Here is a 21,653-nt window from a genome sequence, read left to right as displayed (position 1 = left end):
TGCTGCACCTCTTATGTGTCCATAGCTTGCACCGGGTACATCTTATAGAGTTACTACCTACTCCTTTTCTACATACTGAGCAGGGCATATAACAATTTGATAATATTCAGTGACTTGGTCTGATTTTATTTTGGTTTATCTTTAGAGATGAAATATTTTATTTTTAATGCTTACATCTACACTATGTTTCATTCAGTTCATTTTCTGATTGTCATCAGGTATCTTATACCTAGAAGTGAAAGATTAAATACTAATTCTTCATCATTTAGCATCCATATTCCATACTGGCATGGAATGAATGATTTGAGAGAATCCAACAGGATAGAGGATAGCGTCGAGCTCCATTGTCTGTTATGGCATGGTTTCTATGGTTGGATGTCCTTCCTAATGCCAACACTTTACAGAGTGTACTTGGTGCTGTTTACATTGTACTGGAACTGGTAAGGTCACCAAGTAACTTGCAAGATATGACTTCCTTAACTGATCAATGTATAGTATTTAGGGAGGTGACTTATGTTAGGTGTTGAGAAGCAAAAGTATGATTGAGGGATAGGAACAGGTGTTTTGTTGTAGAGAAGATACATACCTACCCCAACTGGAAAAGAAGAGAAGTGGTGGTGGTGGTGGTATGAAGTACCCTCAAGGTACAAGAGGGTGAATGTGAGAGGGATGAAGAAAGAACAACAGGTGAGGGGTATAGGGACAGAAGATTGGGTAAGTTTGCAAGAGTATGAGGTAAGTGACAAGCAGTTAGAGATAGGGAATATTGGGATATAGATAATGCAATGAATGACAAGCAGGGAATAGAACATGGTCAATGGGAATATCAGTTTGGCGGAAGTGAAGGAAATAGGAGTGGGACAGGGAGGAGGAATAAGTGACAGTACAGAAAGGTGAGAGGGATGAGCAGTGTGAGGAGTGGGGAGAGAGGGAAGGGTGCTCAGTGACAAGGGCAGAGATCTAAGGTATGTAGGAGTGAATGTAATGCAAGAGAGTTATTGGGTGAGGAGTGAGGTGATGGCTGATATAAGATGGTATTCGATAGTAGTATAGCATAATATTGAGAATGCAAGGTGAGTAACATGAGAAGGTAGCTCCCAGAGAAAGGGAAACTAGTATGGTAAATGAAATATGTGCATCTCTACTGGTAAGCTAGTGTTGTAGTTAGAAGAAGGATGGAAGGATGGGTGTTGGTAAGATGGGTTGTGGGGCCAACTCGAATGCAAGGGCATACAGAAAGTGATAGGCTTTTAGGATCTCATTTTTACCTGGATAATCAGGTCTTCTCAGGCATAACAAATCACCAGTCACCCTAGTCCTTTGTCATTTCTTCCTTCAGGCTCAACATCTTGAGGTTTTTCATTACATCATCATATGATGTCTTGGATCTCCCTCTTTCAAAGGTCCTATCCACATTTAGTGATTAGCATTTCTATATGCAGCTGTCTTCATTTCTATGCATCACATAACTATGCCAGTGCAGTCATCTCTCTTGCACCATACACCTGATACCCCTTAAGCCTAGTTTTTTTCTCTCAATGCATTTGCATTTTGTTGTGTATGCACACTGGCATAGGACATCCAGCAGAGCATATTAACTTCATTCCTTTCTAACCTTTGCATATCTACTGCATTTAGGGCCCACATTTCACTACCATGTATCATCAATGTTCATATGCAAGTACTGTACAATCTGCCATTCACTGTGTGAGAAGCCATTTGTTACCAACAGAAACAATAGCTCTCTGAATATTCTACATCCTATGTTTTCAGAACATCCTCATCCACTGATAATTAGTTCACCTGCATAACAGAAAGTATCTACTATTTCTAGTGAACCTCTTCGGCATTTAAGAAAATCTGTCCCATGTGTTCTGTGTTTATTGTTCCTGTGCATGTCTTAGATAAAGTCCACTCTCTCTTTCCATTTACTTTCCTGTGATACCACTGCACCTTTTATGTATCCATAGTTTGCGCTGTGTACAGTGAATGGAATTTCTTCCTACTCTTTTTCTACATATCAAGCAGAGCCATTTTCCTGATGGTTGTAGCTTCCTGTCTGTCCTCTTCTTAGGTCTTTGCTAAGTTAACTTTAAGACCCTTTGACTCCATGTTTTGCTTTCACAACAAATTATATATAAATAAAAAGTTTTAGAGAAATTAGCATAAGCCTTTTTAAACATAGAAATATTCAAGTTTTTAAGCAATTTTAAGTAATAGTTTTATTAGGAAAAGGAGCCTGATCTGTTTCTTTTTATTATTCTGAAAGCAATATATTCATTCTAAAGTTTTTGCTCATTGGATAGCCCATTATATTCAAGTAAGAAAGATAGATAAGTTTCTAAACTTCTATTCTTTAAGTATGTAATATAAATGCTCCTTCCTTTCTCTGTGGGCAAGTATCTAGCTTATTCATGAAAGTATAATTTAAAATATAATAATAATTCCAGTATGTATTTCTCATTGATATTAAATAATTATCCAGTATGTATTTTCCATTAATCTTAAATCTCTGTAAAATTTTGCTCTTCGAGGCATTAAGTGTAAGTCTTTCAAATATAGAAATATTGACATTTTCAAATAATTTTAAGTAATAGTTTCATAAAAGAAAAGAGTACAATCTGTATCTTACTACCCCTTTCTCAAACCAACCCATTTTCACCACCTCTGTTCCTTAATAAATAATATGCTCCCCTGGCAGTTATCTCTGCTTTTATGTATAGGTATGATGTATGGGTTTGCTTCTTTCTGTCAATTCATTGACAGAGCTGTCTCTATTCTGTAAGTGATGTATTCACTTTAGTGTTTCTCCTCATTGGATAACTTACTCATATGCAAGGAAAACTGATGTAGCTAAGACAGATGCTTGCAAATATGAAGTCCTTTCCTGATGTACAACCCAACATAGGTTAATGATTAGTGATTTCAGATTTAGAGCTAGAAGGACTCAGAAACACAGACCAGTTTGAAAAAAAAAAAGATACTGAAACTTAAAAATCCATTGAACAATCAGAAATTTAGGTGAGAACTAGCTGAAGCATCTGATGAAAATGAGAATAGAGATGTTACGAGGGTCACATTCACACTGTTATACTTCTAACTACCTCCTTCTCAATCACTATATATATCTCAGTCACACTCTTGTAACCTTTACTTACTTACACCATCCATTATTTCTTATCTCTCATTTTTCTCCTATGCACTGTATCACTCTGCTGCTCTTCACTTTTTCTGTACTCTCAGCTGTCACTTCTTCTCTTCTAAGTCTTTCTTATTGACATGCATTCCTTATTCTTTTTATCTTCTCTGCAACTCATATTTATCAGAAACTACTCATCCACTCTTGTTCACCATTCACTATATTCACTTCTACACCCATCTGTAAACATCTCTCAGTCTCCCCTCACATTCTTGCAACCTTTATCCACCCACCCTTCCTAATCTTCTGTCCCCACATTTTCTTCACCTTCTTGTTCCATACTTTGATGCTTTGTCATTACCATATTTAGCTTTCTTTCCAGCTGCACTCCAATTATTCCGATACACCCTTATATAATGCAGAGTAGCTATGTATCTCCTCGACATCATCTCTGCTTCTATGCTTTAAACTATCAACACCTGGCATAAATTGACTTCAATCTCTACTATACTCCTACTCATTTGAATGGCTCTTTAGTCTTGCAAGTTATATGGCAACGTCACATGTGCCGGTACCATGTGACCATGCCCAGTACATTCTGTAAAGTACTTGGTGCTAAGATTGTCATTCAGTTGTAGAAGCCATACCAAAGCTAAGATACTGGAGTGTGATGTGGTCCTCTGACCCATTAGATCCTATTAAACTATCTAGTCTGTACCAGCATGGAGAGCATACATGAAATGATGATGACGATGAGCTACTTGTTAGAATGACTGAGACTGAGTAGACAACTAGCATGAAAATAATTTTCCAAAAATGTTATTGTAATATGGGCAATTAAAAATTAAAATTATGAGAATATATATCCATCTGAGCTCTTTCATAATTTTTTTCTCCTGGTATATTTCAGGTAATCAGGTACAAACCAGTTGCTAAACCTGCTAAAGGAAAGCGTCAGTGCAACTGTCGAATGGAAATGGTTACAACACAATTAGGACCTGGTCGCTTCCAAATGGTACAGCAACATGTGTGTGATGAATGCCCCAATATCAAGTAAGAAGTTTTTCTTGTTTAATCTCTAGGTCATTCCTCATCCGACAGATTCACAATCAAATGTGTTCCAGCTTTGATTATCTTTTGTTTTGGTTTTTTCAGGCATATTATATTTTGCCTTCCTTCTTTATTTTTGAAGATAGTTGAGTATGGGTCAGAGATTTAGCTGCTATTTATACCAGATTAAAGCAACTGTGTGTAGACTTATAATTGCTATTTTTATCCTTTACTTTTTACTTATTTCGGTCATTAGACTGCAGCCATAGAATCAGATGTGTCATATAGAGACAATTTACAAACAGTAGTTGGTAATTTGTTACCCAGGCAACTTAATACTTGTAGTGATTTTAGGAAACCAGTATCAGCTTGGTTCATAAAAACAAATAGATTAACTAACATCAAAGAATCTCTCTCTCTCTCTCTCTCTCTCTCTCTCTCAAAAGTAGACTGAATAACGTATAAGAAGACGTAGTTAATTTGATATAACCTTCAATGTAAATTTGTTGAAACTGGAAAGCAATGAGTTGAGTATAATGTGATTAGATATACATCATTAAGAGGTATGAAAACTTAAGTGTAATTTTATTTTTATTATATAGGTCTGGAGAGTGGGCAGTACCCACAGCCCCTACAGGCTCTCCTAAACAAATAACACCTCATAACAAAATTAAAATTCTATTTTTGTCTTTGTTCAGTAAGTGTTATTTTCTATTTGCTTCTGTCTAGAAATCAAAGGAAATGACTATTATTTCCTTCAAACTTTGCTTTTGTGACCTGGATATCAATGTTTTGAAACTGACCTGTTCTCCATTACATAACAGACAGATTCAGTGCTGAGTTACTGAAGCAGAAATATTTGAGCAAATATTCTGCTCAATATCACAAATTTGCTTGTCAGTTGCTTGGCCATAACCACTTGAGCATGTCCCTTCTTAGTGGCTGACAATCTCTGATCATGAGCATGAGTAGTGGGGGAGTATCATAGCCAAGGATTCTTTGGGGTTTGGGTAAATATAGTTAAAACAAAATTTAAAGGAACTGTCAACCATTTTTCATACTTTCTAAGGGTAAGCAAATAGGAAATAACAGTTGTTACCCAAGGACAAAAATTATGTTACACAGTGTAATAGGGATACTGTTAACAAATTGATGACTGCAAGAAAGTCATGTGTAGGAAAGAAATTCCAGAAGGATGACATTTGAGTGAGGAAGGACTGGAAATATTGATTTGGAGCCTGGGAGATTGGACACAACATGGGTTATGAGATTAGGAAAGAATAAGTCAAAAATACCTGAGTGGAGATAGCACAAGAGTGGCTAGCACTCAGGATCAGAGGCCATTGGAGTACTGTAGGAATTGATAGTAAGAGGAGACTGCATGATTGTAGGCTAGAGGCTGTGACATATCTGTGAGTGACTTTCTTGAATGGTCTTTCTTGAATGTCTGTTTATGTAGCAGCATCCTAAATGTGTGGAGTAGTACTCCTTTGTGCAGTGTTAATTGTTGTTGGTGGTGGTGATGGTGGCTGAAGTAATATCTGATAAAATAATGTGCAAGTAATCATAAAATGTTAAGTGCAAGTAATCTGAAAAAGTATCTAGCAGTGAATGCTAGACAGTTAACTGATTAATTTGGTATGAATGATGAGGCCTTGATTATCAAAAACTTTTGGGATTTTAAAAATCTAACTAACCTCTCTGTCAATGTCTTCTGTTTTTCTTTCTCTCCATAATAGAGCTCATTAAATTTAGTGTCTAGTCCATGCAGTAATAATATAGTACTGGTTTGTTGGTTTGTTCAGTTGTTCAAGATCCATTTTCCATGCTAACAATGGTTAGACGAGATAATTATTTAAGGCAAGATCTTACGACCAGATGGTCTTCTTGTTGCCAACCATTACCTGTTTTTTGAGTGAAAGATCATTTTATTGTAGATTGCAGAATGACCAATCATAATGTCCACAAGAAATACAAACATCATCAATGTTTCACCGAAGAGAAAAATATTGGTGTTTATGCACACACACATGGGCATGCACCCAATAATGTACATACATATATACACAGTGGGCTTCCTGCAGTTTATGTCTACCTAATTCAGTTGATCAGGCTGGGACTAGAGTAGAACACATTTAACTAAAGTACTGTGGAATGAGACCAAACTTTACGTTTGTCAAACAAATGCCTGTCTAGTTTTGTTATCTATTGAGAAAGTGTACTTAAATAATTAATATGTAGGAATATTAAATTCAATCCTCTTATAACACTGTATTGTACCTTTGGTAAAAATTTACTTTCCTTGTTTCAATCTTCTTATGTGAAAAACATGTTTTCATAGCAATAGTTGCTAACAAGTCTGGTATTATCACTAGAAATGTTGGACCTTTAGAATACAAACTGTCTCCTTGATAGAAGCAATAAGATATTTATATAAATTCCCTAACACTCAAATTTCTCCTGAATCTTATTGATTGCTAATAAAATTTTGCTTTTAAATGCATATCTATTGTATTCATTTTTTATTTTTTGTCAAGTTTTATAACTTGCTATACATTTGAATCTTTTAATTTTATCTTTTTATGTAGATTTGTTCCAGAAGAAAAATTGTTAGAAGTTGAAATTGAACCTGGTATGCGTGATGGTCAAGAACATCCTTTTATCGCTGAAGGTGCAATAATAATAATAATAATGTTGTTGTTGTTGTTGTTGTTGTTGTTGTTGTTGTTGTTGTTGTTGTTGTTGTTGTTGTTGTTGTTGTTGTTGTTGTTGTTGTTGTTGTTGTTGTTGTTGTTGTTGTTGTTGTTGTTGTTGTTGTTGTTGTTGTTGTTGTTGTTGTTGTTGTTGTTGTTGTTGTTGTTGTTGTTGTTGTTGTTGTTGTTGTTGTTGTTGTTGTTGTTGTTGTTGTTGTTGTTGTTGTTGTTGTTGTTGTTGTTGTTGTTGTTGTTGTTGTTGTTGCTGCTGCTGCTGCTGCTGCTGCTGCTGCTGCTGCTGCTGCTGCTGCTGCTCATCATCATCATTTAACATCCTTTGTCCATACTGGAATGGGTTGGGTAGTTTGACCGGGGCTGGTAAGCTGATGGGTTGCACCAGACTCCAGTCTGATTTGGCATGGTTTCTATGGCTGGATACCCTTCCTAATGCCAACCACTCCAAGAATGTAATGGGTGCTTTTACATGCCACCAACATGGGTGCCAATTGCATGACACAAGTATCTACCATGATTATGATTTCACTTGGCTTGGTGAGTCTTCTCAAGCACAGCATATTGTCAAAGGTCTTGGTCATGTCATTGCCTCTGTGAAGCCTAACATTCAAAAAGTGCTTTTTATGTACCACCAGCACAGGTGCTAGTTATGAGACATCAGCATTGGCCACATTGCCTCCATGTGGCCCAATGCTCAAAAGGTGCTTTTTAGATGCCACCAACATAGGTGCCAGTTATGTGACAGCGGCATCAGCCATGAATACAATTTCACTTGACTCGATGGGTCTTCTCAAGCACAGCATACCACCAAAGGTCTCGGTCACTAGTCATTGCTTCTGTGAGGCCCAACATTCGAAGATCATGCTTCACCACCTCATCCTATGTCTTCCTGAGTCTACCTCTTCCTCAAGTTCCCTCCATGGTTAGAGATTGGCACTTTTTTACACAACTGTCCTCATCCATATGCATCACATGACCATATCAGCACAGTTGTCTCTTTTGCACACCACATCTGATACCTCTTATGCCCAACTTTTCTCTCAAGATGCTTACACTCTATTGTACATGCACACTGACATTGCACATCCAGCGAAGCATGCTAGCTTTATTTCTTAAAAGCCTACTCATGTTTTGGCGGTCACAGCCCATGTTTCACTGCCATGTAGCATAGCTGTTCACACACAGGAATCATACAGTCTGCCTTTCACTCTGAGGAAGAGGCCCTTTGTTGCCAACAGAGGTAGGAGCTCTCTGAACTTTACCCAGGCTATTCTTATTCTCACAGCTACGCTCTTGGAGCATGCACTTCTTCTACTGACTTGGTTACCTAGATAATGGAAGCTATTGACTACCTCTAGCTTACCCCACTGGCATTTGTTGGAGTCTATTTTCTTTACATTTTTGGTGTTTATTGTACCTGTGCACCTTCTACACACAAAAATTATTTTACCAGTTAACCTTACTCTGATATTGCTGCACCTCTCATGCGTCCATGGCTTGCACTGGGTACATCTTATGGGAATTTCTTCCTATGCCCTTCCTACAGATCAAAGCAGGGCCATCTGCCTGAAGGCATTTGTGATTTATCTGCTTTCCTACTTACTAAGACTTTGGTTTTTGCTTCTCATCTAGACGAACTCTCTTCCTAATTAGTTGGACTATGAGCCTCTCAGTAACTTTCATCACCTGATCCAACAATTTGATACCTCTGTAATTATTTCTATCTAAGGCAAAACCTTTACCTTCATAGCTGTTGACTATGGTGCTGCTACACCAGTCATTGGATATGACTCCTCCATGTACCACCTGCTTAACTATATGGGTGACTAGACCATAACCCACATCACCAGATAAAAGCACCTTAGCAGTTATTCCTGATGGGCCAGGGACTTTCCTCATCTTCATATCCTTCATGGCTTTGTCAACAATGCTGCTGTCTATTCGGATTGCTGGTCCCTCTGTTGGATCAACATTAGGCAGACTCTCCTTCTCTCATGAGTTTTCTACATAGTGGCACTTCCAAGCCTCTTTGTTTGCAGAGTCACTAACTGCAAGTGAACCATCATCCATCCAAACACACTTCTCTCTCACATTACAATTTTCCCTGGCACATTGTCTTGCAAACTGAAATACTTGAAGCCACTGGTTCTCATGCTGCATAACATTGGCAAACTTCTTCCTTTCTGCTTTACCCTCTGCCTAAGTACATCTGCTTCCTAGCTTCCCTTCTAGCTGCCTGATATAGCTCCTTGCTACCACCACCCTTCCAGTCCTTCCCAGCCTGTTTCCTTGCTTTAATAGCCCTGTCAACTACATTGTTCCACCACCATGTCACCCTAGGTCTGGTTGGGACTTTGCACCACCCACAAATTTGGTGATGAGTTGGTATAACTGTTAGCATGCTTAGTGACATTTTGTCTGTCTTTACGTTCTGAGTTCAAAATTCCAAGGTCAACTTTGCCTTTCATTCTCTCGAGATCAGTAAATTAAGTACCAATGTTTCCCTGGGGTTGACATGATTGACTACTCCCTTCCCCCAAAATTTCAAGCCTTGTGCCTTCAGTAGAAAGGATTATTATTATCATTAATGCAGAGAACTGGCAGAATCGTTAGCATGTTGTCCTTATGTTCTGAATTAAAATTCTGCCAAGATCAACTTTGCCTTTCATCCTTTCGGGGTCAATAAATTAAGTACCCGTGAAACACTGGGGTCAATGTAATCAACTATTCCCTTTCTCCCAAATTTCAGACCTTGTGTCTTTAGTAGAAAGGATTATTATTATTATTATTATTATTATTATCATTATTATTATTATTATTATTATTGAGTGAGAAAGAAGTGCATACCATCAAAGTGACACTGGGGTAAAATATACAAAGCCCAGTATACCTGTCATGACTACCTGTCTGATAATGGTACACCAGGCACATGCATCACAACCATATGTGCATGACATGGTGATCTCATATCAAGGTAAATAGTGCATGACCTTGCAGGTGGGGCCCAGCTAGAATTTTCTTCAGGTCGAGTAGCCTTTCGGGGTCAATAAATTAAGTACCCGTGAAACACTGGGGTCAATGTAATCAACTATTCCCTTTCTCCCAAATTTCAGACCTTGTGTCTTTAGTAGAAAGGATTATTATTATTATTATTATTATTATTATCATTATTATTATTATTATTATTATTATTATTATTGAGTGAGAAAGAAGTGCATACCATCAAAGTGACACTGGGGTAAAATATACAAAGCCCAGTATACCTGTCATGACTACCTGTCTGATAATGGTACACCAGGCACATGCATCACAACCATATGTGCATGACATGGTGATCTCATATCAAGGTAAATAGTGCATGACCTTGCAGGTGGGGCCCAGCTAGAATTTTCTTCAGGTCGAGTAGCCCATCCCACTCAAAAGTTCTCTGAATAAGGATCATTTAAGGATGTTGAATGAAACACCTATGTTTTCAGAGATGAATTATTCAAACCACAAAGAATTCCTTTCAACACATAGCTATGATACTTGAATATTTGTTGTAGCCCATCTTTTATACCAAGACAAAACAATGTACAAGATAGCATTTACAATCAGTTAAGATCAGAGGCCATGAGATCCACTGCTTGATACTGCATTAGGGCATTTATTATTATTATTATTACAGTTCATCATCACCCTCATTAATATAATAAACAGGAGTAAGAATTTTGTTGGAGTGAGATAGTTTCACCTAGTTGTTCATGGTGGCGGTGGCGGCTGTGTTTTTTTTGTCTTTTTTTTTCAGGCATAGGGAAGGCTTTCTCTTGGTAGCTTTATGAAATTCCATTTAGGTTTTTAAGTTTAATTTTAATAATCATCACTTGCATGAAATTAAATTGGAAAGTTGATGTATAGTTGGAAACCACACCAGTGTTTGAGCTGTTAAGGAAACCAAATCTCCTTCAAATTACATCTTACATTGTGAAAGTGCCACCTGAATCTTTTTTCAGAGAAGATTCAAGAGTCAGGTTCAACAATAGCACAAATGCATTACTTGTGCCAGAGTCTATGTTGTGAGGTACCTTTGTATAGGAGAGTTACTCTACCAACATGTGCAGTTTGAATGTCATCTAATAAAAAAGTTATTCCCACTTCTGCATTACTTTCACTATCACCCATATGTATGGATTGTATATCTGTATGTATATACAGGTGCAGCTGTGTGGTAAGAAATTTGTTTCCCAACCACATGGTTCCAGGTTCAGTCCCACTGTGTGTCACCTTGGGAAAGTGTCTTCTGCTATACCCTCATGAGTGGATTTAATAGATGGAAACTGAAAGAAACCCTTCATATGTGTGTCTGTCTGTCTGTTTCCCACCGCCGCCTGACAACTGGTGTTGGTGTGTTTATATCCTCATAACTTAGTGGTTCAGCAAAAGAGACCGATAGAAAAGTACCAGTCCAAAAAATAAACAAAAGCGCTGGGATCAATTTGTTTGATTTAAATTCTTGAAGGTAGTGCTATAGTCTAATGACTGAAACAAACGAGATAAAAGCTGTACATGACAGATAGATACGCGCACACACACACTCTTGACATGTGATTTGATCTAAAATTGACAATTATTAAACTAACCTATCTATTATGCTCAAATCAAATAATGAAGAAGGGAGTTATTAATAACTAACAGAAAACTTCCCAGAGGATGGTATTTTGCTGGTAATAATAATTCTTTCTGTTATAGGCACAAACCTTGAAATTTTAGGGGAGGGTGCTAGTCGATTATGTTGACTGCAGTACTGATATAACTGGTGTGTCCTGGAGTTCCTGCCTCCAAATTTTGAGTGAGGAATTGCATGCCACATTTAATCCCTCTTATACCTAACTTTTCTCTCAGCACAGTTGAGCTTTGTTCTTCATGCACACTGATGGTGCAAATCCAATGGAGCATACAGCCTTCATATCATGGAATATAGCTATTTGTACACAAACATCATTTAATCTACCTTTCACTTTAAGAGAGAGTCCTTTTGTTGCCAGTAGAAGTACTAGCTCTCTGAACTTCCTCCATCCTATTCTTATTCTAGAAACAATACTTTTAGAGCATCCACAACTATTACTAATTTGGTCATCTAAGTAGCAGAAACTATCTACTACCTTAAGAGAGCTCCCTGGGCAATTAAGAGAGTCTATGTCACTTGTGCTCTTACACACCATTTCTGTTAGTCAATCATACACAACCTAATAAAAGTAATACACTACCCTATTAAAGTACATATAAAAAACATTTTAGTTTGGGCATTAGAACCAAATTTATATATATATATATATATATATATATATATATATATATATATATATGCAGACATTTAACTTATTATTTTTCTTTCAGGTGAACCACACATAGATGGAGATCCTGGGGATCTCAAATTTATTATAAAGCAAGCAAAGTAAGAGAAATTATTTCTGTTGTCCTTTTCAATCTGTATGTGTGTTGTGTAGCTCTGAATGAGCAAATCTTTGGTATGTAGATAGTTAATCATTCCTCTAGTTGAGTACCATGCTGCACATTTTGACATCATCATCATCATCATCATCATCATCATCGTTTAACGTCCGCTTTCCATGCTAGCATGGGTTGGACGACTTGACTGAGGACTGGTGAAACAGGATGGCAACACCAGGCTCCAATCTAAATTTGGCAGAGTTTCTACAGCTGGATGCCCTTCCTAACGCCATATAGTGATTAATTGTTTTTGATGCAGTCTTGTAGATTGGGTGTGTTGTGCATTTAATCCCAATGTAGCCCTGATCAAAGGTGTTCCAGCCATGAACAGTCTTTATATATGTGTGTATATATATATATATATATATATTCAATGTATTCTTCCTTATTTAGGATATTGTTATGGTTTGGATATATATATACATATATATATATATATATATATATACACACAAACACATACATATATAAGAACCCAAAAGAATAGAGAAATATACATTCTTTAATCAGCTTATGCACATTTCAAGTAGACTGACAAATACCAAAATTACTTGATGCTGTAATTATGCATTTTAATCAATCCCATATTTGATCGACCCAAATTCTACTGAGAGAGAAATTCAACACCATTTTACCTTTATCAAAGCTGTACCACACTGCTTGCAACAGAGAACATTTTAAGGGAGATAGTTGTAAAACTAACAATATTTGACCAGTATAAGGGGTAGGGTGGTGCTTCAGCAAACCTACTTAAGAATAGTATTTATCAGATCATGCCAGAATTCTAATATACTTAGTTTTTACAGTCCTATCCCTCATCTTGAAGAATGTTTATGGCAAAATTCCTAACCGTTTTGACCTATTACTGACCAATTCAAATACACAACAGAGTTATGCGGAACCATGCTATTCAGTGGGTCATAATGGAAATATCATTTGATCAGTACTAATTCTAAATATAAACTATGAGTAGAAGAAAACTTGTTGAGTTAATGAGAATTCTAAAGGAAAATAACCAAAATAATTATTTTCCTTAAAATAATAAATATTAAAAATGAAAATACTTGTAATAAGATTAAAATAAATTCAGATAAAAAATAAAGTTAAAAATATAAGTTTTAAAAATTATAATTAAACAACTCATGGAATTTTTTAAAAATTAAAGCAATGATAATATCAGTAACAACTACAATAATAATGATGATAATTTCTTTTATTATATTAGTGTCTCTACTAGCTGACCAAGAAAGGCAGACCTAACCTATTATATTAGAGTACACTAATCAATACTACATTTATTTGAGAAGATTTAAAAGGTTCTTTTAAGTAAATGTGTGCATCTTAACATTAATTCATTTCTTTTATTTAATATGATAGATTTGGATGCAAGGATATACATTGTCTCCTCGAGACATAAGTTGCATTTTAGTTTTCCTCAAAAATACAGTAGTCCTGCTACTGAAGGAGTTCAGGATTATGGATTATCATTGGTTAGATTTCATATCCAACCAACAACTCTTCTCAGAAACTGAGACATGTCCTGTCACTTGTATGATTTAGGAGCACCAGTGAAGACTGTTTGGCCATGTTGCTTGATTTTCTAAGTTAGATGCTGCTTGCCATGTTCTTTTCACTAAGGACCCAGCTGAGTTGATGGCTTGTGTTGGTTGACAACATGCCATATGGTCATTGAAGATGCGCTGGTTTCTTGTGGAGACATGGATTGACTGGAACACTACTTGATGGTTTGACCAGGAGGAGCTGGGAATATACCAACAACTGGTGAATGCAGCAACACACTGCAAAGGCACATATCTCCACACTTGACCTGACCTGATACAGTAGTGCATTACAGACATTCCTCTCTTTGATGCTTGAGACAAATTTACTTAAAAAGTCTCCTCCCCCAAAACTTCAGGCTTTATGCCAATAACAGAAAGGATTATTATTATTGTTTAGGCAGCAAGTAGGCAGAATTGTTAGCACACTGGAAAAAATGCTTAGCAGCATTTTGTGTCTTTATGTTCGAAGTTTAAATTCTGCTGAGGTCAACTTTGCTTTTTATCTTTTGGGGTCAATAAAATAAATACCAGTTGATCACTGGAGTCAATTTAATTGACTTATCCCTTCCCCCAAACTTGCTGACATTGTGCTAAAATTCAAGACCATAAGAGGCAGTAAGCTGGCAGAATCATTAGCATGCTGGGTAAAAAATGCTTAACAGCATTTCATCTGTCCTTGTGTTCTGAGTTCAAATTCCACTGAGACTGACTTAGCCTTTCATCTTTTCAGGCTTGATAAAATAAGCACCAGTTAAGTACTATGGTTGATGTAATCAACTTACCCCACCTCCAGAATTGCTGGCCTTGTGCCACAATTTGAAATCATTGTTGTTATTAGTATCATTTGCATTATTATAGTTACTGCCATCTTTATTACTATTATTAAGTGGATTGGTTAAATCCATTTCAACAAACTCTCTAAATTTACTGTGTTGATAAAGATAGGATGATGTTAAATTTCTGTATCTCTGTAGAATCTTTGTCAATCAAATATAGGATTGATTAATATGCATGATTACTGCATCAAAGAATTTTGGAATTTGCCAGTAAATTTAAAACATGCATAAGCTGATTAAAGAACGTATAATTGTTCACTCTGTGAATTTATACTAAATTTATTTGGTATTTGAACTTTGGATTTAGAAATTGGACAAGTAGCAGCAGAAAGTAATTTTATGGCATACATGGATAACATTGGCTTTTACTGGACAATTTACTTAATTAAATTTGATCCCTACAGAGTGCTTATAAATTGTTTACTTGGATTTTTAATCTCATTTCTTCCTCTGTGTATATATATATATATATATATATATATATATATATATAAAATAAATGCGCCCTGTAAAGTCTAGCCAAGCTCATGGTTTCCTGGTTTCAATAGCGCATGTGCTCCCCAGCTGGACGGGACGCCAGTCCATCACAGTGTTACTCATTTTTGCCAGCTGAGTGGACTGGAACAACGTGAAATGAAGTGTTTTGTTCAAGAACACAACGCATCGCCCAGTCAAGCAATCAAAACCACAATCTTACGATCATGATACTGACACCCAAACCACTAAGCCACACACCTCTACATACACACACACACACACACACACACACACACACACACACACACACACATATATATATATATATATATATATATATATATATATATATATATATATATATACCTGTGTGATTTTTAATCTCATTTCTTTCTGAAGTATTTTGTGTTGCAAGACAGTGTGTGAGAGAGAATCGTGATGTTGTAGGAGAGAAATGTGTCCACATGGATGATGGTTCACTTGCACTAAATGAGGCTACAAAGAGAGGGGTTTGGAGATGCCACTATGAAAGGTTGCTTAAAGAGAATGAATGGGAGAAAGAGAGTCTGCTGAATGTCGACCCAACAGAGGGACCAGCTATCCTAATTGACAGTACCTTGGTAGATAAAGCAATCAAGAGTATGAAGACACGGGAAGCCCCCAGCCCATCAGGAATCACTGCAGAGATGCTCAAAATATCTGGCAGTGTCGGCTATAGCCTAGTCACCTGTATAGTTAACCAGGTAATACACAAAGGAGTCATACCCAATGACTGGTGTAGCAGCACCATAGTCATCTGCTACAAAGGTAAAGGTGACACTTTAGACACAAATAATTACAAAGGTATCAAGTTGTTAGATCAGGTAATGAAGGTCACTAAGAGGGTCATAGCCCAACTAATTAGGGAGCGAGTCAGTTTAGATGAGATGCAGTTTGGATTCGTGCCAGGGAAAAGCATCACTGATGTTATATTTCTGGTAAAACAGCTGCAGGAGAAATACCTGGCCAGGGATAAACCTCTGTACCTGGCTTTCATTGATATGGAGAAAGCCTTTGACAGGGTCCCCCGATCCCTTATCTGGTGGTCAATGAGGAAACTAGGAATAGATGAATGGTTAGTGAGAGCTGTGCGAGCCATGTACAGTATGCCGTCAGTAAGGTGAGGGTTGGCAACGACTACAGTGAAGAATTCCGAGTAGAGGTAGGGGTCCACCAAGGTTCAGTCCTCAGCCCCCTTCTATTTATCATAGTCCTCCAGGCAATAACAGAGGAATTCAAGACAGGATGCCCCTGGGAGCTCCTCTATGCTGATGACCTTGCTCTAATTGCTGAGTCACTATCAGAACTAAAGGAGAAGTTTCAGCTGTGGAAGCAGGGACTAGAATTGAAGGGCTTAGAGTCAACCTAGCTAAAACCAAAGTCCTAATAAGTAGGAAAGTAGAGAAACCACAAACCCCTTCAGATAGATGGCCCTGCTCGAACTGTAGAAAAGGTGTAGGTAGAAACTCTATAAGATGTACCCAGTGTAAGCTATGGACACATAAGAGGTGCAGCAATATCGAAGGAAGGCTAACTAGGAAGATAGTTTTTGTATGTGGCAGATGCTCAGGAGCAATAAACACTGAAAATGTGCAGAGAACAACTTCTGCCACATTCCAGGGAGAAAAACTAGAATTAGTTGATAGCTTCCATTACCTAGGTGACCAAGTCAGTAGCGGGGGAGGGTGCGCTGAAAGTGTAGCTGCTTGAATAAGAATAGCCTGGGCAAAGTTCAGAAAGCTCTTACCTCTGCTGGTGACAAAGAGCCTCTCGTCAAGATTAAAAGGCAGATGTATGACGCATGTGTACGAACAGCCATGCTACATGGCAGTGAAACATGGGCCGTGACTGCTGAGGACATGCGTAAGCTCGCAAGGAATGAAGCCAGTATACTCCGCTGGATGTGTAATGTCAGTGTGCATGCTCAACAGAGTGTAGGTACCTTGAGAGAAAAGTTGAACCTAGGAAGCATCAGTTGTGGTGTGCAAGAGAGACGGTTGTGCTGGTATGGTCATTTGGTGAGAATGGATGAGGATAGCTGTGTAAAAAAGTGCCACAGCTTAGCGGTTGAGGGTACTTGTGGGAGAGGTAGACCCAGGAAGACCTGGGATGAGGTGGTGAAGCACGATCTTCAAACGGTAGGCCTCACCGAGGCAATGACTAGTGACCGAGACCTTTGGAAATATGCAGTGCTTGAGAAGACCCGGCTAGACAAGTGAGAACCATGGCCTTTACCAGGGGTGTAGCCAGCCCACTTATGCGTACCTTTCCTTCATTGGACACAAAACCCTGCTTGCGAAGACCTGTTGAGGTGACTGAAATCGAAATCGAACCAAATTCGACGACTGGCACCCATGCCAACCTTCCTTCATTGGACACTAAACTCTGCTTGCGAAGACCTATTAGGGCAAATGAAATCGAAACTGAACCAAATTCGATGATTGGCACCCGTGCCAGTGCAGCGCTGACAGCACCATCCGAGTGGGATCACTGCCAGAGCAGCAGTCTTGCTTCTGTGCCGGTGGCATGTGAACAAAACATTCTATCAAAGTCATTGCCAGCAACGCTCGACTGACTCGTGTGCAGGTGGCACGTAAAAACACCATTTGAGCATGGCTGTTGCCAGTACCGCCAGACTGGCCCTCGTGCCGGTAGCACATAAAAGCACTCACTACACTCTCGGAGTGGTTGGTGTTAATGAAGGGCATCCAGCTGTAGAAACTCTGCCGGATCAGATTGGAGCCTGGTACAGCCATATGATTCGCCAGTCCTTAGTTAAATCGTTCAGCCCATGCTAGCATGGAAAGTGGATGTTAAACAATGATTATGATGATATATATATATATATATATATAGTTGTGTTTTGGAGGGTTATTACACTTGTTCAATATCACTTCTTTGTTTAATATACTGGTTAAAGAATTGATCAGTTGTTCGTTTGTCAAAGACTTCATACGCAACCTCACCAATGACATGCCCTCTCTCTTCATTGTCTGTCTTGAGTCTGTCTGAGAATTAGTCTTATACCTGTGGGTAATTCTTAGACAGACCTAGAAGTGAGAGAGCATGTCATTTATGAGATTGCAAATAGTGGCAAAAGGAGTTTGACAAACAAACAAAGTTTGTCACACCTCATGAATTCCCATGAAGAGTCTTGCAAACCAAATACAAAAACAAAGTATATAGGTGCCTGTGTGGCTGTGTGGTAAGATGTTTGCTTCCCAACTACATGGTTTCAGGCTCAGTCCCACTGTGTAGTACCTTGGGTAAGCGTATTCGACCAAAGCCTTGTGAGTGGATTTAGTAAACAGGAACTGTCGTGTATGTGTTTGAATCTGTGTTTCTCCCCACCATCAGTTGACAACCAATGTTGATTTGTTTATGCCCCTATAATTTAGCAGTTCGACAAAAGGGACCTACAGAATAAGTACCAGGCTTAAAAAATTACTGGGGTTGATTCATTTGATTAAAATTCATCAAGACAGTGCCCCAGCATGGCCACATTCTAATGATTGAAACAAGTAAAAGATAAAAGATAAATGTATATATTCATCATCATCATTTAACATCCATGTTCCATGTTAGCACAGATTGGATAATTTAACAGGATCTGATGGGTCCAAGGATTGCATCATTCTCTGGTGCCTACTTTGGTAAGTTTCTGCACTTTATAGAGTGTACTAAGTGCTTTTTTTTTTTTTGCCACCAGCACTAGTGAGATCACCATGTTTCTTGCCAGACTATGTTTTATCATAGGAGATGAGAGTTTAAAGTATAAGATGAGGGGACAGAACAAGTTCTTGTGTAGGGGAGCTATATGGACTCACATTTAGAGGAGCGAATGAAAATGATCAAATGGAGCTGCAAAGAGATAAGTAATATTAATAAGGTGACCTGGTAGCCCATCAAGGTAGGAGGTAAGTAGAAACGAGTGAGGACAAGTGAGTGAAGATTTGCAAGAGGGTATGAGGGAGCAAGAGATGGGGGGGAATAGAAAAAGGGAGGCAGGCAACAACTATAATGATTAAGTAGGGTTGAAGGTAGATGTAGGGTGAGGTGGATAAGTAGTGATGATGCATGAGAAGAGAGTAGGAAGAGAACAGTAATGACAACATGGTTAATAGTGCAAGGATGAAAGAGATGATGTGATTGGGTTGGCTGCAGGAAAGGTGGGCCTATTTCTTAAGGAGAGGTAATTTGGTGCTTCAATGGAGCAGGGATTATCAATGCAATGGTTAGTGTTAAGTATTATATTAATGGATGAAGAATGGCTAACAAGTGAAATGCTTCCAAGTAGCAAAAAAATAAGTGGTATCAAGGGAAAGCTTCAGTGAAAGGTATGATGTGTGGAGTGGGGATGAAATAAGGAAAAGATTGAGTAAAGTGTTCATTTATGCATATTTATATATACACACACAGATTCCATGCAAGTTTCTGCTGTTGAAGTCCTGGCTTGACTAAAGCCTTGTGAGTTGATTTGGCAGGTAGAAACTGAAATAAGTTTCTTGTGAGTGTATGTGGAAGTGTCTCCTTGTACTTGTTTGTGTTTCCATCATAAAATTGTGTCCTTTATTTCCATTTTCCTATAAAAACAGGTGTGAGTTGGTGGTACAAAGGGTAGAAAATCTGTCTTAGTTCCATCTGGCCCATACAACTAGAAGTAGTTGACAGCTTCCGTTACCTAGGCGACCAAGTCAGTAGTGAGGGTGAATGCTCTGAGAGTATAGCTACTAGAATAAGAATAGCCTGGGCAAAGTTCAGAGAGCTCCTGCCTCTGCTGGTGACAAAGGGCCTCTTGCTCAGAGTAAAAAGTATATTGTATGATGCATGTGTGCGAACAGCCATGCTACATGGCAGTGAAACATGGGCCATGACTACTGAGGACATGTGTAAGCTTGCAAGAAATGAAGCTAGTACGTTCTGCTGGATGTGTAATGTCAGTGTGCATACATAACAGAGTGTAAGCATCTTGAGAGAAAAGTTGGACAAAAGAAGCATCAGTTGTGGTGTGCAAGAGAGACGGTTGTGCTGGTATGGTCATGTGTTGCATATGGATGAGGACAGCTGTGTAAAAAAAGTGTCATATCCTAGCAGTGCAAGAGGTAGACCCAGGAAGACCTGGGATGAGGTGTTGAAGCACAACCATCAAATGTTGGGCCTCGTGGAGGTGATGATGAGTGACCGAAACCTTTGGAGATATTCTGTGCTTGAAAAGACCCAGCAAGCCAAGTGAGACTGTAACCGTGGCCTATGTCAGTGCAGCACAACCAGCTCATTTAAGAGTACCCTTCAAACATTGGGTAATAAACTGTGCTTGCGAAGACCTGTTGAGTCAAATGAAGTCATTGTCATGGCTGATGCCAGTACCACCTGACTGGTACCCATACCGATGACACGTAAAAAGCACCATTTGAGCATGATTGATGCTAGTGCTGTCTGACTGGTACTATGCCAGTGGCACATAAAAAGCACCATTCGAGTATGGTCATTGTCAGTGCTGCTTAATTGGCTCCCATGCCAGTGGCTCATAAAAAGCACCAGTTGAGCATGGTCGTTGCCAGTGCTGCCTGACTGGCTCCCGTGCCGGTGGCAGGTAAAAAGTACTATTCAAGTGTGGTCGATGCCAGTACCACCTGACTGGCCCTCGTGCCGCTGACACATAAAAAGCACCCACTACACTCTCGGAGTGGTTGGCGTTCGGAAGGGCTTCCAGCTGTAGTATATGTTATACACTTCAGGCCATATCAAATTTGATGGAGATTTTGATGACTGCAACAGTACAACTCCCATTTTAGCAATGGTAATTGCTAATTATTTGATTATAAATTGATAGGTGTAGAGAATGAAGAATCTAAATCCATACTACATATCTTTTCAAGAAAATTTAAACCTACGTTACGTAATTTAAAGAAGTAGAATATATTCAGCTTGACTTTTCTTCAGGTACCTTTACCTGTAGTTTACAAGTTCATTGTTACAAGGAGAAAAGTGACGAATTTACTAACTTCAGCCACAGCAGAGTGCAGAAACAAAACTTAGTTAAAGTGACCAATGAAATTCATTATCAGCAAGCAAGTTACATTTGAGAAGAAAGGGGTGTGTTTTAAAGAGATCAGTTACTTAAAAGAAAAAATACAGTGTGCACTGTAAAGAATTCCTAATTGATTTTTAGTCATAATTTTTAGAAATGGGCATAAAAAGACATGAGTACTTTTGGATTTAATTAAATGTGGTCATGTAACATATTAAGATATGTTTCATTCAATATGTCAGCTTTTAGCCTTCACAATGACCCAAAGATGGCCAAGAACAGGGTCACGCAAATGCCAGACAGATTCTTCACTTAAACAAT

At 38.3% G+C, this 21,653-nt stretch overlaps 1 protein-coding gene across 2 annotated transcripts in view; it reads left to right on the top strand.

Annotated features, from left to right (window-relative positions):
- The window catches only part of LOC106875108 (dnaJ homolog subfamily B member 11), a 119,504-nt gene that overhangs the window by 72,551 nt on the left and 25,300 nt on the right, over nt 1-21,653 (top strand). For both annotated transcript variants that reach the window (XM_052978389.2, XM_089347106.1), the window contains exons 5-7: nt 4,050-4,192; nt 6,778-6,860; nt 12,274-12,331. In XM_052978389.2, coding sequence (XP_052834349.1) covers nt 4,050-4,192; nt 6,778-6,860; nt 12,274-12,331 — 284 coding nt within the window. The remainder of the gene's footprint in view (nt 1-4,049; nt 4,193-6,777; nt 6,861-12,273; nt 12,332-21,653) is intronic.

Source organism: Octopus bimaculoides, chromosome 2 (assembly GCF_046866305.1).
Source record: "Octopus bimaculoides isolate indiv1 chromosome 2, ASM4686630v1, whole genome shotgun sequence".
In the NCBI taxonomy this organism is placed as follows: domain Eukaryota; kingdom Metazoa; phylum Mollusca; class Cephalopoda; order Octopoda; family Octopodidae; genus Octopus; species Octopus bimaculoides.
The sequence above is the reverse complement of the archived record's forward strand: the minus strand, read 5'-3'. Positions and strand labels throughout refer to the sequence as shown.